Source organism: Podarcis tiliguerta (genome assembly GCF_965153285.1).
Source record: "Podarcis tiliguerta genome assembly, chromosome: 1".
In the NCBI taxonomy this organism is placed as follows: Eukaryota; Metazoa; Chordata; class Lepidosauria; order Squamata; family Lacertidae; genus Podarcis; species Podarcis tiliguerta.
In genome coordinates this window covers 131400821-131418324 of record NC_139534.1, presented here as the reverse complement: position 1 = coordinate 131418324, position 17504 = coordinate 131400821, and the positions used below count along the sequence as shown (strand labels likewise).

At 46.1% G+C, this 17504-nt stretch overlaps 1 protein-coding gene across 1 annotated transcript in view; it reads right to left on the bottom strand.

Annotated features, from left to right (window-relative positions):
* PYGL (glycogen phosphorylase L) overlaps window positions 1-17504 on the bottom strand; it is a 66566-nt gene that overhangs the window by 22694 nt on the left and 26368 nt on the right. The window contains exons 8-10 of the mRNA XM_083435303.1: window positions 13293-13375; window positions 7766-7909; window positions 4144-4236 (exon numbers count right to left, since the gene is read on the bottom strand). Coding sequence (XP_083291429.1) covers window positions 4144-4236; window positions 7766-7909; window positions 13293-13375 — 320 coding nt within the window. The remainder of the gene's footprint in view (window positions 1-4143; window positions 4237-7765; window positions 7910-13292; window positions 13376-17504) is intronic.

Sequence of the window (17504 nt, the reverse complement as noted above, 5' to 3'; positions counted from 1 at the left end):
TTTCATGATGTAATCGTGATGTATGACTGATGTAGTTTGGGGGGGGGTGTAACATGGAGATTAGCAGCTAATAAAAGTTTGGGGGCTCTTTTGTTCGGGGCTTCCATCTTATTCCACCTGGTGGCAGGTGGGAGTCCTGTCACGACAGTCTTCAATAAAGACCAAGCCGACTGGCTGCTGTTTTGCTCTGGTATTCCTGGCTGGGGTCCTTGTTTTTTTGTCCAAGGGAGCCCTCAGATTTCTCTGTTAACAAGCTCCGTGGCAGAGTATCTGCTTTGCATTGAGACGGTCATAGGTTCAATCCCTGATGGGGGATAAAATACGTATTTTAGGTAGATTAAAAGGGGGAAACCTGAACTCAGGGCTTTTTTTGTGTGTGACAGTGCTCACTGGTACAGAGTGCTGGTGTCAAGGTTAAAAGGCACCCTGTATTATTTAAACATGGTTCTAGCAAGTTGGCAACTTGAATGAAGCAGAAGCACAGTGGCTAACTTGTGCATTTGGCAACCTAGTAAGCCAATGCTTGCTTGAGACATTTATGACATACCGTATTGTCCAGAATATAAGCCGCACCTTTAAAATTTGGTGGCTTGGGGGGAGGCTTGGGAGCTGCAGACGGGATGGGCACTGTTGCCCCATGCTCCCAGGCTGCTCTCTGGGGGGCAGCCGTGCCAGATGGGAATTTGAAAAAAATAAGTGTGGCTTATATTTGGGGCAATACGGTACATACCATGCATGCTTATAAAACCAAGCCTTTTAATTCAGCTCTACCCTTTCCTTTGAAAGGAACTCAGATAGACTGAAAAGCTACCATAATAGATGGCGATTGCAGCTCAGTAGCAGTTTGTTCCAACCTTGAAGATAAGGAGTCCTGGGAACTGCTTAGCGACCGCATAGCAGAAAGAATACAACAGGTTTGTGTGTATGTTTGCATGGCTTTTGCTTGCAGAGGCTGCAAACAAAGAAGCAGGTGGGGCAGGTAGATAGGAGGTTTGGAGTTGAAGGTGGAGCAGCGAGGCCAGCGGTCTGAACTTTGCAGGACCTATGTCCCCATGCACGCAAAGAGGACTGTACCAGAGACACTTTGACCCCTACAGCCTGGATCTGCAGCAATGAATAATGCTAATGGCGTTCTCCCCCCTTCCTGGGGGAGAGGGCTTCATTCTGCACCCCATGTCTCTCTAAAAACCTCTCTCTCTCTCTCTGCGCCCAGGCAGAGAAGGCCACAGGGGGAACCCTCAAGGAGGTAACACCTGTCTGAAGCACCTGTGTGTGGATTAGGGTGAATCTGATTAGCCACAACAACTCCTTCTGTCCGATTCCCCCTTCCCTTTCTGCAGGCAAACTCTCTGTTAAGGGAGAGGACAGCATAGTTGTGCGAAAGATGGTTAGGAAATAATACAGTGGTACCTTGGGTTACAGACGCTTCAGGTTACAGACGCTTCAGGTTACAGACTCCACTAACCCAGAAATAGTACCTTGGGTTAAGAACTTTGCTTCAGGATGAGAACAGAAATCGTGCGGCAGCAGGAGGCCCCATTAGCTAAAGTGGTGCTTCAGGTTAAGAACAGTTTCAGGATAAGAACGGACCTCCAGAACGAACTAAGTACTTAACCCGAGGTACCACTGTAAAGCTTTTGAACTTTTACTTTTGGTCTGGTTATTAACCTATATATTGACTCAAATATTGACCCATATATTGCTGTATTGTTTTTAACACTCGATTGGGAGCCACCCAGAGTGGCTGGGGAAACTCAGCCAGATGGGCGGGGTATAAATAATAATAATAATAATTAATATACTCTTGCTACAGAAGAAAAAAGCCAGGCTCACAGTTGCTTAATAGCTGTCAATGTTTCCCTTTTTTAAAGGGAAATTCCCTTATTCGAATAGGATTCCTCGCAAGAAAAGGGAAAAGTTGACAGCTATGGTTGTTTATCCTTACATCCTTGCATACATTCCCTTGACACACACAGCGAGGTTGTTGATGAAAACTTAGCAATCCAGTTCCAAACACCAATGCCTCTTTTTTTAGCTGTCCATGGTAGCTATTCTGTGCAGGAACCCACAGCAATTATCAATATTTGAGTACTAGCACGTCTTATTTTAAAAAAAACAAAGCAAAACAAAAAGGAAAGTACTATTCGAACTTTGGCAGAGATAGACAGAAATATTTCATCCTTACAGGTTGTTCTTACCCAGATAACCGATACATCCCCCGGTGGTGGCAGCATCAATTCCCCAGTATATGTGACCATCTTAGAATCAAAAGACTGAAGAGTTGGAAGGGACCATTAGGGTCATCTAGCCCAACCCCCTTGCATTGTGGGAATCTTTCACCCTATGTGGGGACTCGAACCCACACCTCTGAGATTAAGAGTCACATACTATGGTTTTCCCAGTAGTGATGTATGGAAGCGAGAGCTGGACCATAAAGAAGGCCGATTGACGAAGAATGGATGCTTTTGAATTGTGGTGCTGGAGGAGACTCTGGAGAGTCCCATGGACTGCAAGAAGATCAAACCGATCCATTCTGAAGGAAATCAGCCCTGAGTGCTCACTGGAAGGACAGATCCTGAAGCTGAGGCTCCAAGACTTTGGCCACCTCATGAGAAGAGAAGCCTCCCTGGAAAAGACTGTGATGTTAGGAAAGATGGAGGGCCCAAGGAGAAGGGGACGACAGAGGACGAGATGGCTGGACAGTGTTCTCGAAGCTACCAGCATGAGTTTGACCAAACTGCGGGAGGCAGTGGAAGACAGGAGTGCCTGGCGTGCTCTGGTCCAGGGGGTCACAAAGAGTCGGACACGACTAAACGACTAAACAACAACAACAATTCTTGCTTACAGTTAGAGATAAGCGACACATTTTTAGTTCTATTTGGTGTAAGTCTCACAGGACACCGAAAACGTCTGTTAAGCACACAAGGTCTATCGTCATATATATGCATTCGTTTAGCTTATATGTAAATCCCACACCAGATAGACTAGATGACTCTTAGGGTCCCTTCCAACTCTATGATTCTACAATTCCCTACCACCAGCGACCAGCAGGTGGAGCCATTGTGAAAGACCTCAACTTGGTGGCACCCTTCCCTTGCCACATATTCTTCACCTGGGAAGTCATTTTTTTGCGAGAAGATCTGATGACGGGGGTGCAGCTGAATGGTGCTACCACGTGGGGAGGCCCCCACACCAATTCCACCAGCAAAACCTTGTTGTTGTTTAGTCGTGTCCGCCTCTTCGTGAGCCCCTGGACCAGAGCACGCCAAGCACTCCTATCTTCCACTGCCTCCCGCAGTTTGGTCAAATTCATGCTGGTAGCTTCGAGAACACTGTCCCACCACCTCGTCCTCTGTCGTCCCCTTCTCCTTGTGCCCTCCATCTTTCCCAACATCAGGGTCTTTTCCAGGGAGTCTGCTCATGAGGTGGACAAAGAGTTGGAGCCTCAGCTTCAGGATCTGTCCTTCCAGTGAGCACTCAGGGCTCCATTCCTTCAGAATGGAGAGGTTGGATCTTCTTGCAGTCCATGGGACTCTCAAGAGTCTCCTCCAGCACCAGAATTCAAAAGCATCAATTCTTCGACATCAGCCTTCTTTATGGTCCAGCTTTCACTTCCGTACATCACTACTGGGAAAACCATAGCTTTAACTATACGGACCTTTGTTGGCAAGGTGATGTCTCTGCTTTTTAAAATGCTGTCTAGGTTTGTCATTGCTTTTCTCCCAAGAAGCAGGTGTCTTTTAATTTTGTGCCAAACGTACAGTTGCATCATTCAGATGAAAACATGAAGTTACCGTAGAAGAGGCATGGCCAAACTTGGCCCTCCAGCTGTTTTGGGACTACAACTCCCATCATCCCTAGCTAACAGGACCAGTGGTCAGGGATGATGGGAACTGTAGTCACAAAACAGCTGGAGGGCCAAGTTTGGCCCTGCCTGCCATAGAACAATCAGACCCTTGCTCTACTTAGCTGGCCTTGCAAGCGTGGAGGGTGGTGCTGAGTTCAGGTTCTGCTCTTGAGGCTCCCCAAGAGGCACCTGGTGGCCACTATTAAAACGGGGTGCCGGACCAGATTGGCCTGATCCAGAAACCAGCCCTTTATCCCTGGAAAGAAACAGGAGCGACATGGAAGACGGTTCCAAACCTTGTCCCACGGCAGCTTTTCAATGTCCAGAAACACTCTCATCAGCTCGGGGATGGCCATGGCGGGATGCGTGTCGTTCAGCTGGATGGCAACCTGCAAATGTAGATGGAAGAACGGAAGAATTCATTTGGACCCCCAAATTGGCTGGTTAGCTTCTAAGAGGAGAGACGCTGGAGGTTAAAGTCTACCTCGGACAGAACTCATCGCTGGGTTTTTCTGCCCCCTCCTCCTAGCTATGCACGGAATGGTTCTTGCTGCTCTGCACATGTCCAGAGGAAATCATCACTACTATATTGTCAGTTTGCATTTCTTAGTGCAGAAAGTATTGATCTGATGGGTAGAGATCTTTCCTATTCTAATAAATTCAAGAGGGTACTGGAAGCTTCTCTGCGTGAGAGAAAGAAGCAGAAGGTTCATGATGTTTGGGTTATACCTTCAGAGAACCGGAGGACAACTGGTTTAAACTGGTTCTCTTATCTCCTACCTCAACATACTGGGATATTTCCTGCACTAGCATTTAAAATTAAAATTGTCCATTTTAATTTTTTTAAATAAGGCCAGTAGGAGCCTGGGTTTTACTTTCTCTTTCTATCTCCCTTCCTTGGCTTGAGAGCAGTACATGTGAAAAGGATCTAGGAGTCTTGGTTGACCACAAACTTGACATGAGCCAACAGTGTGACGCGGCAGCTAAAAAAGCCAATGCAATGCTGGGCTGCATCAATAGGAGTATAGCATCTAGATCAAGGGAAGTAATAGTGCCACTGTATTCTGCTCTGGTCAGACCTCACCTGGAGTACTGTGCCCAGTTCTGGGCACCACAGTTCAAGAAGGACACTGACAAACTGGAACGTGTCCAGAGGAGGGCAACCAAAATGGTCAAAGGCCTGGAAACGATGCCTTATGAGGAACGGCTAAGGGAGCTGGGCATGTTTAGCCTGGAGAAGAGGAGGTTAAGGGGGGATATGATAGCCATGTTCAAATATATAAAAGGATGTCACATAGAGGAGGGAGAAAGGTTGTTTTCTGCTGCTCCAGAGAAGCGGACACGGAGCAATGGATCCAAACTACAAGAAAGAAGATTCCACCTAAACATTAGGAAGAACTTCCTGACAGTAAGAGCTGTTCGACAGTGGAATTTGCTGCCAAGGAGTGTGGTGGAGTCTCCTTCTTTGGAGGTCTTTAAGCAGAGGCTTGACAACCATATGTCAGGAGCGCTCTGATGGTGTTTCCTGCTTGGCAGGGGGTTGGACTCGATGGCCCTTGTGGTCTCTTCCAACTCTATGATTCTATGATTCTATGATTCTATTCTATGATCCTTCTGGTGTGGTGTTCTGTACATAGTACGCTATAGTGTTAAGGTTTTAGACTTATTATAAGTTATTGTAAGTTTAAGTTAAATCTGCTGCAACTAGATTTCTGATGGAAAATGCCAATCCTGAATGCATTGTGACTAATTATGCTAATTTGCCTTCAGTAGCAGTAAAGCTCTGCCGGATGAAATACAATTGCGTCTGGTCTATTTTGGGGGAATTCTGCAACATGTTTAAGTTTTTATTCTGCTAACTATACGTTGGAGCAGGCATAGGCAAACTCGGCCCTCCAGATGTTTTGGGACTACAACTCCCATCATCCCTGACCACTGGGTCCTGTTAGCTAGGGATAATGGGAGTTGTAGTCCCAAAACATCTGGAGGGCCGAGCTTGCCTATGCCTGCGCTGGAATCTACTCTGGATCAAGACTGAGTTGAATTCAATGACATATATTTGTCATCAGGAGATTGATGGCTCTCTCCCTCTCCCTAGCTACTGATGCGATATTGTTACACGAGCTGTTGGGGAACTTTATGCTCACTAAAAATGTTGAGGTGAGTTAATTGCTGGTTTTGTTTAGCGTTATGATGAAGTGACACCATACTTTTAAATGTATTGTGACTGTACTACAGTACTAAGACTGTTTGGTTTTTATGTGAGCCGTTTCAGTGCAGATGTATATAATGAATTATGTAAATACAGCTGCATACATACCACAAATTTAAAGCACCTTAAAAGAACCTGGCTTCTCCCAAATGCATCCTGGGAACTGAGGTGTGCTAAGGGTGCTGGGAGGGACGCGGGTGGCACTGTGGGTTAAACCACAGAGCCTAGGACCTGCCGATCAGAAGGTCGGCAGTTTGAATCTCCGCGACGGGGTGAGGTCCCATTGCTCGGTCCCTGCTCCTGCCCACCTAGCAGTTCGAAAGCATCTCAAAGTGCAAGTAGATGAATAGGTACTGCTCCAACGGGAAGGTAAACGGCGTTTCCGTGCGCTGCTCTGGTTCGCCAGAAGCGGCTTAGTCATGCTGGCCACATGACCCGGAAGCTGTATGCCGGCTCCCTCGGCCAATAAAGCGAGATGAGCGTCGCAACCCCAGAGTTGTCCGTGACTGGACCTAATGGTCAGGGGTCCCTTTACCTTTACCTTAAGGGTGCTGGGAACTGTGGCTCTGTGAGAGGTAAACTACAGGGATCTTTGGGGGAAGCCAGGTGCTTTAAATTCCTGCACTGCAGGGGGTTGGACTCTTCGGGCTCTACAATTCTATGTCGTGTACTCAGCCTGAATGACTACATCTTCCAGAGCTAAAACCCTTGCTAGATATGTTCTGGGGCAGAATCCTGGCTCAATGAGGCCCCGCGGCCGTGCATATTTCACAACCAGATGAAGGAGAGGCGTCCTATTGAATTTCACATCCTCACTGTTGCAAACTGGTCATGTTGTGCGGATGCCTGAAGATCGTCTTCCAAAGCAACTACTCTATTCTGAACTTAAAAATGGAAAGCGTATTGCTGGTGGTCAACAAAAGAGGTTTACAGACTCTCTCAAGGCAATTTTTTAAAAAATGTAGTACAGTGGTACCTCAGATTACAAACACTTCGGGTTACATGTTCTCAGGTTGTGGACCGCGGGAAACCCGGAAGTACCGGAAAGGGTTACTTCTGGGTTTCGCTGCTCACGCAGAAGCACTAAATTGAACTTTGTGCATGCGCAGAATAATAATAAATAATAATAATAATAATAATTTATTATTTGTACCCCGCCCATCTGGCAGGGTTTCCCCAGCCACTCTGGGCGGCTTCCATAGAAACCAAAAATACACTAAAATATCACACATTAAAAACTTCCCTGAACAGGGAACTGTCAAATCGTGTCACGTGCATACACAGACAGACGTTGCGGACGTGCCTCCATCACAGATAATGTCCGCAACCCGAGGTTCCACTGTATAAACACCAACAACTGGGAAACACTGGCCTGCGAGCGCTCCAACTGGTGAGCAGCCTTTACCAAAGGTGTCATGGGCTTTGAAGACACTCGAACTCAGGACGCAAGGATGAAGCGTGCTAAGAGGAAGGCACGCTTGGCAAACCCTCACCGTGATCAACTCCCGCCCGGGAACCAATGTCCCCGCTGTGGAAGGACGTGTGGATCCAGATTTGGCCTCCACAGCCACTTACGGACTCATTGTTGAAACTGTGTTCATGGAAGACAATCTTACGTTGCTACAAGGGATCGCCAAAGAAGAAGATGCTTTTTGTGTGAAAGCCAACACACACACACACACACACAAAAACAAACACAAAACTACCTGGTCTGGAAAGGAATCAAAAGCAGTCCGGACGCTTTCGGTGCTCCCAAATTTGGAGGCTTTGAACCGCCGGATGATGTCCTGCAGGGTTGCAGCCACCACAAAATATTCTTGCTTCAAGCGCAGCTCCTTTCCTTCGAAAAACTGCAAAGATGGAGAGGAACGTCCCATTGGGAACATTGATAATAAGACACACCAGGCAAGGTGCTTATCTGTTGAACAGTGTGAATTGTCCTAGTGCAGCCTTTGCCATAAGCTGGTCCACCCCCTTTCCAGATGTTTGGGCTACAACTCCCATCGCAGCTGGGGAGTAAACTGGGAGCAACTGTGAATTCATTGCACAGGGCGGCTTTGGGGAGAGGACTGCAAATCACTTTGTGTACAAAAATGACTGTAGAAATGCTAAAAAATATACACCTTTCATTTCCCAAAGCACTTTAACCTTTACTATTCCGTGAATAATCCAAAGGGAATTTTGGGGATGGACGAGATATTTTATACAGTGGTGCCTCGCAAGACGAAATTAATTTGTTCTGTGAGTTTTTTCGTCTTGTGAATTTTTTCATCTTGCGAAGCACCACTGTGCATTGACCGTTTCCCATAGGAATGCATTGGCGGTTTTTTAAAAAAGGCGCAAGACGTTTTCGTCTTGCGAAGCAAGCTCATAGGGAAATCCGTCTTGCGAAGCAACTCAGAAAACGAAAAACTCTTTCGTCTTGCGAATTTTTCGTCTTGAAAGGCATTCGTCTTGCGAGATACCACTGTATTTGACTTCACTTAGCAATGGTTTTGGTTTTTGCTTTTTCTTTGGAAACGTTTAAGTTTTTGTGGGGGTTTTTTGGGTTAACTTTGTTTGTGTTAAATATGTATTCTGCAGCTGACCTCCTCTGTAATGTTTTATTTTGAAATCTTCAAGATAATATTTTAGTTTTCTGTTAATTATGTTGCTTTGGCTGCATACGCCACATTTGACTTTCTTCAGAAAGGTTTATTCCGGATTGTTTTATTGGTGTTTTAATATGCTGTAAACTGCTTTGAGGTTTTTCTTTAAAATATAAAGCCGTATAGAAATGAAATAAATAATAATAATAATAATATTTGAGATGGGCTGATAACCGAAAGAAGTTTGGTGGGGAGAAGCAAAAAAAGGGTCTTTGGAATCAGAGGGCAGCCAGATGACACATGGCGGCAAATTAAATTTATCAAGCATCTCTTTAACTGCACATCAAAAGTGTTAAGTCTGCATTGCCATGGCATTTGTAGAATTTAGCCTCAAGGGGATAACTAGAGCTGAAACAAACAATTGTTGAAATGATGAACACAGACTGTATGAAGCAGGCTAGAATTATTATTTTTTAATCTAAAAATCTTCTGGGGAAATTAAATGAGGGACTGAGCAAAAATTTTGGGTTTTGCGTACAGAAGTTGGCCACTTCACTCCATATCCTGACCCCCAAGGTGTGGACTGCAATTTTGAAATGCGAGAGATTCGTTGAACTGAGGCAGGCTTAAGTGTTTCGGCACTAGTTAAGGCATTGCAGGGATCTAGCACAATCTAACAGCCAATGAATCGGTTTCAATTTTCAAACCTGGTTGCCTGATTTTTTTGAGTTTTTAAAATTCTTTTTTAAGGAAAGAATTGCTGTCGCCACAAGCTAAGCAACTGTGTGCTCCTGGTGAAAGCTGTTGAAAGAAATGAAATTTGGATTTACAGTCCCTAGAAATCCTGATTCAACCTCCCCCCCCCAACCTAAAAAGAATATTCCAAATTCACGGAGAGAGAGGCACGTCCAACTCCCAAGAGACTGATATACTCCCAGTATGAAAAAACTGGCACTGATCTATCCAGGATTGCAGAGTTGTTGAGTTTTTGGGGGGGGAGGTGTCATCAAAGTTGTTGAGGTTTTTTCCCTGTTTTTCCCCCTTTCTGGCTGGTGATCGACCAGGATCCCATGATCGACAAGGATCGACCATGAACCAGTAGATCACGATCGACTGGTTAGACATGCCTGCTTTAGTGCTTTACAATGGTCATATTAACACAATAATAGTGGATCAATGGCAGATTTATTCTGCTTTATTAGTTAATCTGTGATACTTCCCCGATGCTACCACATTGGGGGCTATTATAGCAAAACTTTGCAGAATCCCACCCCCCCACCCCGAACATTTGTGGCGTGAAATGTTGCTGGATTTTAGCAAGGAGTTACAGGATATTACCAATGGGAAATGAAGAAGTTTGACCATCCCAAATTATTCTCAGGCCTAAGCAGTATAGTTAAGTGGGATCACACATGACTGCCCTAAAAGCATTTCGATGTCTAAAGAAAAAAACTCAGTATTATTTCCATCGGATCCCCCCCTCCCCCATTAACAGCAAAGAAGCTAGGCTAAGCAATGACACAGGTGTGAAAAATCAAGAGACAAAAAGGAATTCTAGGCTGGTTCTCACAGAGGCAGTAAACTTGTGTAGGCAGTAAACATTTCAGATACTCCTCCATATAAACACACACACACCCCTTCCATGTCGACAAATGGCATATCAGCGAGGGCAAGAATCCCTTTCCTTGAGAGGCTAGCTTTCTAAAGGCAGGGACTTTTAAGGTTTAGAGGAGGATCCCGCCCCGCAACGCTGCCTCCACATTCAGGGGGACGATCTGGAGACAGGTTTGCCACCTCGGTGAGAAATCAAGAGCAGGGAAAATCACAGAAATACGTCACAGGCGAAGGTTGAGGGAGTGATGCCAACGAATCTGCCACGCCAAAGTTACAGATCTACACAGAGCTCTCCTCACCAGGTGTGCCAGCTGCGGCAGCGAGGGTTGAACAAGACAATGTCAAATGCCTGAAACAGCACAAGGGCTGAGAAAGCAATAGGAAAACATTCGCACACAAAGGCCCCCAAAAAACAACCCGGCACCCTCCTCTTACAGCAAGCCAGTAACTACTGTATTTCCCATTAAGTATTTGCTGCTTGAGAGTTTGAGTGTTTTGTTTCCAGTCCTCATGGTGACGTCCAGGGCTGGGTTTAGGTTTGATGAGGCCCTAAGCTACTGAAGGTAATGGGGCCCTTGATATGTCCAGCTGTCCTTTGGCAACAAGAAATTGTCGCTGTTTTTTGTGTTGAATATAAGCTATATGGTAATTGATGGACCTAATAGGTATCTAAAACCATTTCACCCATTTTGCCATGCAACCAGTCCATGCAGAATGTAAAGGTAAAGGGTAAAGGGACCCCTGACCATTAGGTCCAGTCGTGGCCGACTCTGGGGTTGCAGCGCTCATCTCGCTTTATTGACCGAGGGAGCCAGCGTACAGCTTCCGGGTCATGTGGCCAGCATGACTAAGCCGCTTCTGGCGAACCAGAGCAGCGCATGGAAACATCGTTTACCTTCCCTCCGGAGCGGTACCTATTTATCTACTTGCACTTTGACGTGCTTTCGAACTGCTAGGTTGGCAGGAGCAGGGACTGAGCAACGGGAGCTCACCCTGTCGAGGGGATTCGAACCGCCGTCCTTCTGATCGGCAAGTCCTAGGCTCTGTGTAGGCACCCTATATATAGAAAGGAGCAAACCAGTGATATTTTAGGGAGCAGGCTAGCAGGCGGGGCCCATGACTTACATCATAGGAGCCTACACAACACTAAACACTGTTGCTGTAGGCAGGTTTTATTTTGTTTTTTATCTTATAATTTTGAAATGTACATCATTTGTTTTCCTTTAAATTTTTTTGGGGGCCCTCAAGAGAGTGGGGCCCTAAGCTATAGCTCGTTTAGCTTATACGTAAATCCGGCACTGGTGACATCTCAGAGGAACAGAAGTCAGGAGGGGAAAGGACTGTCACCTTGTTTATTAATCTCGTGAGAAGCCTTAAGTTTAGGGGGTTAAACCTATGCCTAAGTCCTTAAGAATGAAAAAGTTGGAGGTACCTATTAAATGTTCCACATACTTTGGTGCATGTAACCCCCAACAATGGTTTGCCATTACATAAGCTGAGCCTTGAGATGCGCCCCTTGTGAGCCCTGGTTTCTGTGAACATGGTAAGTAACCGATTCACACACCATTGGCCGTCACATCTGACCTGAGAGACTGTTGCTCAGGTGGCCCCTCCCAAACCAGGTCTGCCAACACGGCCTTGGTCCAATATCCCTGAAGGAGCGTCTTCACTCCCATCGTTCTGCCCACACACTGATGTCCAGCGCTGAGGGCCTTCTGGCGGTTCCCTCACTGTGAGAAGCAAACCTACAGGGAACCAGGCAGAGGGCCTTCTCGGTGGTGGCACCTGCCCAGCGGAACGCCCTCCCGCCAGGTGTCAAAGAGAAAAACAACTACCAGACTTTTAGATGACATCTGAATGCAGCCCTGTTTAGGGAAGCTTTTAAAGTTTAACAAACTATTGTATTTTAATATTTTGTTGGAAGCTGCCCAGAGTGGCTGGGGAAACACAGCAAGATGGGCGGGGTATAAATAATGAATTATTTATTTATTTATTTATTTATTATTATTATTATTATTATTATTATTATTATTATTATTTAATACATGCTTTAGGGACGCGGGTGGCACTATGGGTTAAACCACAGAGCCTAGGGCTTGCCAATCCCTGCAACGGGGTGAGCTCCCATTGCTCAGTCCCTGCTCCTGCCAACCTAGCAGTTCAAAAGCACATCAAAGTGCAAGTAGATTAATAGGTACCACTCCGGCAGGAAGGTAAACGGCGTTTCCATGCTCTGCTCTGGTTTCGCCAGAAGCGGCTTAGTCATGCTGGCCACATGACCCGGAAGCTGTACACCGGCTCACTCGGCCAGTAAAGCGAGATGAGCGCAGCAACCCCAGAGTTGTCCGTGACTGGACCTAATGGTCAGGGGTCCCTTTACCTTTACCTAATACATGCTTTGCAATCCTGGTTTGGTGGGATTGCACAAACCACAGTTTGACGCGGCAGCAACTTGTGGTTTATGTGATATTTGCAGAAGTAACCGACTAAACTTGGATGGGCAAAGATGAGATGAGCACCAGGCACATTCGTGTAAGGCAGCCTTCTCCAATCCAGTGCCCTCCAGATGTTGCAGATCACAATGCCCACCACTCCCAAAACATCTGGAGAGCAGCAGGTTGGAGAAGACCAATTGAAGCCCAAAGCACAATCGGGAACTAGAGACAGATGATGCTTTAGTGAAGACCTGTTCCTGTCTGCAGCTAAAGACACAGGGAATTAAATTGCAGCTTTTGTGGGAGAGGTGAGATTTGGAGGTCTGGGACTGAGAGCTGCTCTTGCAGAACGCTCCTGATGAACATATTTTGAAGCCTGCTTGAGGCAGACTCACAGCCAAGAGTTCGGTGACAAAGCCTATTCCCAGATCTTTTATGAGGATGCCTCATGCATCCAGAGTTATGAGCCTGCAAGAAGGTTCAAATCATTTCCTTGTTTGGTTCTGAAAGGCTGACACTCTCCCTCCCTCTCTCCCAAGCAACCCCTCTCACACATCTGCAAGAAGAAGGCTGCATTTCTGCACCCAGGGACTTACGTTATCATTTGGGTAAAGGACCCGGGAAATGTTCTCAGCCAAGTTTCTGTCCAGCACAGCCTGAATGTAATCGCCGACGTTAACTAGGAAAAAAGAGAAAAGGATAAAAACAAGTTGTCAACTTCAGAGATACATGGTGTGTGGCAGGGAGCGCGCAATCTCAGCTTCCTTCTTGTTCCCCTCCCATCCACCCACCTCAAGTTTCTAGTCCTTTGTAACAGTGACAATTTTCTTGCAAGCATTTGGCGACTAAAACCTCAGGCGGCTGAAAGGCGGGCAAAATGTTAGAGAAATTTAACTGTGGCCCAACAGCTGACTTCTTTGAAATGTGAATCCAGGAACCGGCTGGTCAGAGATGTGGCCGGCGGTGGGGTGGGGGGCGAGGAGCAGGGAGGAGGCTAATGAGAATTTTCCAATCAGCTATCTGACAAGAGCTAGGCAGAGCAAGACAGTGAAAAAGGAAACCAAAATCGAAATATATAATATTGATTATGATAACTGGGTAAGTTATCATAATCTGCGAGATCACATTCATCCGGTGCTATACCAGATGCACTGGCTCCCGGTGGAGTATAGGATCAGGTTTAAGGTGCTGGTTTTAACCTTCAAAGCCCTATACGGCCTGGGACCCTCGCACCTACGGGACCGCCTCTCCTGGTATGTCCCACGGAGGACCTTACGGTCTTCAAATAAAAACATCTTGAAGGTCCCAGGCCACAGAGAGGTTAGGCTGGCCTCAACTAGAGCCAGGGCTTTTTCGGCTGCGGCTCCAACCTGGTGGAACGCTCTGTCACAAGAGACTAGGGCCCTGCAGGACTTGACATCTTTCCGCAGGGCCTGCAAGACAGAGCTGTTCCACCAGGCCTTTGGTCAGGGTGCAGCCTGACTCCCTCCTTTGGCAATCTTTACAGAACTTAAGTTTATGGTTGCCATCAATTTTGATTTTAATTAATTTTTATAATGTTTTTATAATGTTGCACTATTTTAGTGTTGTTAGCCGCCCTGAGCCCGGCTTCGGCTGGGGAGGGCGGGATATAAATAATTTTTATTATTATTATTATTATTATTATTATTATTATTATTATTATTAAAATTATGGAATGAAGGTGTGAGGCTTACGGCGCGTTCTACTTTAAAAGAAAATTTAATGAAAATGATGGACCGGTGGTATATCACTCCGGTTAAACTAGCAAAAATGTACAGAGCGAGTAGCAAAGGTTGTTGGAAGTGTAAATTAAAAGATGGTGAATGTGGTGGACACGTGAAAAAATGAAAAAGTTCTGGGACATGGTTTATAACGAAATGAAAAAGCTTTTTAAATACACCTTCCCAAAGAAGGTGGCTTTTTTGCTAGGGGATGAATTAAGAAAAGAGGACCACAAATTATTTATGTACGCCACGACTGCTGCTAGGATTCTAGTGGCTCAAAAATTGAAAACCCAGGAAATCCCAACTTTAATCGAGTGACAGACGAAAATGTTTGAATACGTGGAATTGGCGAAAATGACCTATAAGATTCGGAACCAAAAAGTAACAAAGTTCGAAGAGGAGTGGAGTGAATTTGTTGAGTACATACGGAATAACTGTAGAAGCTTAAAAGACTGTAGCAGGGTTAATATAAATCTTGTGATGTGGATAGAGTGTAAATAAGAATCTGTAAGAGAGGATGTTAATTGTGAAAGCCGAAGTAGGGAAGGAAGGAAATCCGGGCACGATAATGCGCTTGGTAAATAAGAAGATACAAAAATGTTGAATGTAAGAGCATATGTTTTATTTAATTTTGTTTTGGAAAACCAATAAAAAGCATTAAAAAAAAGAAAAAGGAAAGAAGGTGGCTATTTCTAGACACACTGTAAAAGGTAAAGGTAAAGGTACCCCTGCCTGTACGAGCCAGTCGTGTCCAACTCTAGGGTTGCATGCTCATCTCACTCTAGAGGCCGGGGGCCAGCGCTGTCCGCAGACACTTCCGGGTCACGTGCCCAGTGTGACGAAGCTGCTCTGGCGAGCAGCACCAGCACAGCGCACGGAAACGCCGTTTACCTTCCTGCTTTAAAGCGGTCCCTATTTATCTGCTTGCACTTAAGAGTGCTTTCGAACTGCTAGGTGGGCAGGAGCTGGGACCGAACGACGGGAGCTCACCCCGCCGCGGGGATTCGAACCACCGACCATACGACCGGCAAGTCCTAGGCACTGAGGTTTTACCCACAGTGCCACCCGCGTCCCTCCAGACACACTGTGACTACAGCCAAAAAAGAGACAATTTATCCCTATCTCAACATCCGAGCTCAATTAGTGAGATCAGCAGCAGTGTGGCTGGTCATTCCTCAAGTTGCTGAGGCTCGTTTGACAACTACAGGAAACCGAGCCTTTAGTGCCAACAGCCCTGTGGAACTCCTTGCCACTAGAACTTCAGCAGGTGCCTTCTGGGCCACCTTTCAAACACCTGCTGAAAACCTTTCTGTGGGATGTAATCCACTGGGAGCAGTCAAGTACAACATTCCTTGTTTTGCTAGAGTGGTCATGCAGGGGATGTTGGTCCAGTCAGTTGAACTTCCTGTCACACCTGGCTGGAGCATCCTTCCTTTTTCATGTGACTAGTAGGTGGGTGTGACCTTTCCAGACCTGGCAAAAGGCCAAGTCACGCAGCCACCTCCCTTCTCTTTGATCTTCTTTTTCGTCCCGCGAACTTCCTGATTCACCTGGACTGGACTGGTGGCCAGTAGTCCCCCAGGTTATCTCCCATATGGGGTAAACCTGTTTGTACATATTTGTAACTTTAAGCCGAAAGCCTGCCTTCAGGCATCACACACTGCTCTGCCTGATCATGAGTAAAATTACTTTTTGTTACTTATGAATAAAACTGTTGTGTCTTTATTCATTTAGGAGGGATCAAAGGTATCTTACCAGGAATAATAGAACATATCTCAATCTGGGCAAGCCAGATTGAATTGCTTGTTGTCTTAATAGGCTCACACGAGTTTGCAACCAACTGACAAAAGGACACTGACAAACTGGAACATGTCCAGAGGAGGGCAACCAAAATGGTCAAAGGCCTGGAAATGATGCCTTATGAGGAACGGCTAAGGGAGCTGGGCATGTTTAGCCTGGAGAAGAGGAGGTTAAGGGGTGATATGATAGCCATGTTCAAATATATAAAAGGATGTCACACAGAGGAGGGAGAAAGGTTGTTTTCTGCTGCTCCAGAGAAGTAGACACGGAGCAATGGATCCAAACTACAAGAAAGAAGATTCCACCTAAACATGAGGAAGAACTTCCTGACAGTAAGAGCTGTTCGACAGTGGAATTTGCTGCCAAGGAGTGTGGTGGAGTCTCCTTCTTTGGAGGTCTTTAAGCACGGGCTTGACAACCATATGTCAGGAGTGCTCTGATGGTGTTTCCTGCTTGGCAGGGGGTTGGACTCGATGGCCCTTGTGGTCTCTTCCAACTCTATGATTCTATGATTCTGCTGCATAAGAAGGGGAATGTAACTCTGCTATATAAAGAAACTTGCTAGTGTGAGTTAGGAAGGATATTAATAATCAATATATCCTCTCCTGCCACCCTCAACATTCCCACACTTTCCAGGCCTACGCAGGCAATTAAGAATAGCTCCTCGTTGATTTCTGATTTTAACTTCTTGTATATGCTTTGTGTATTGCCCGGTTTTGTGTATAATTGTTGTACAGTGGTACCCCGGTTGCAAACGGGATCCGTTCCGGTGGCCAGTTTGCAACATGAAAAGCCTGCAACTTGAAGCGCCGTATCTGCGCAGGTGCGCAGCATGATTTGGCGCTTGTGCACATGCGCAAAGTGTGATTTAGCGCTTCTGCGCATCGACAAGCAGCGAAACCTGGAAGTAACCCTTTCTGGTGCTTCCGGGTCACCGCGGGACGCAACCTGAAAAACGCATCATGAAGCAAATATAACATGAGGTATGACTGTACAGTGGTACCTCGGGTTAAGTACAGTGGTGCCCCGCAAGACGAATGCCTCGCAAGACGGAAAACCCGCTAGACGAAAGGGTTTTCCGTTTTGGAGGTGCTTCGCAAAACGAATTTGCTATGGGCTTGCTTCGCAAGACGAAAATGTCTTGCGATTCCTGGGGTTTTTTTCCCCTCCCCCCTTTTTCCTAAGCCCCTAAGCCACTTAACAGCTGTTCGCTAAGCCGCTTAACAGCTGATCTAAGCCGCTTATCAGCTGATCTAAGCCGCT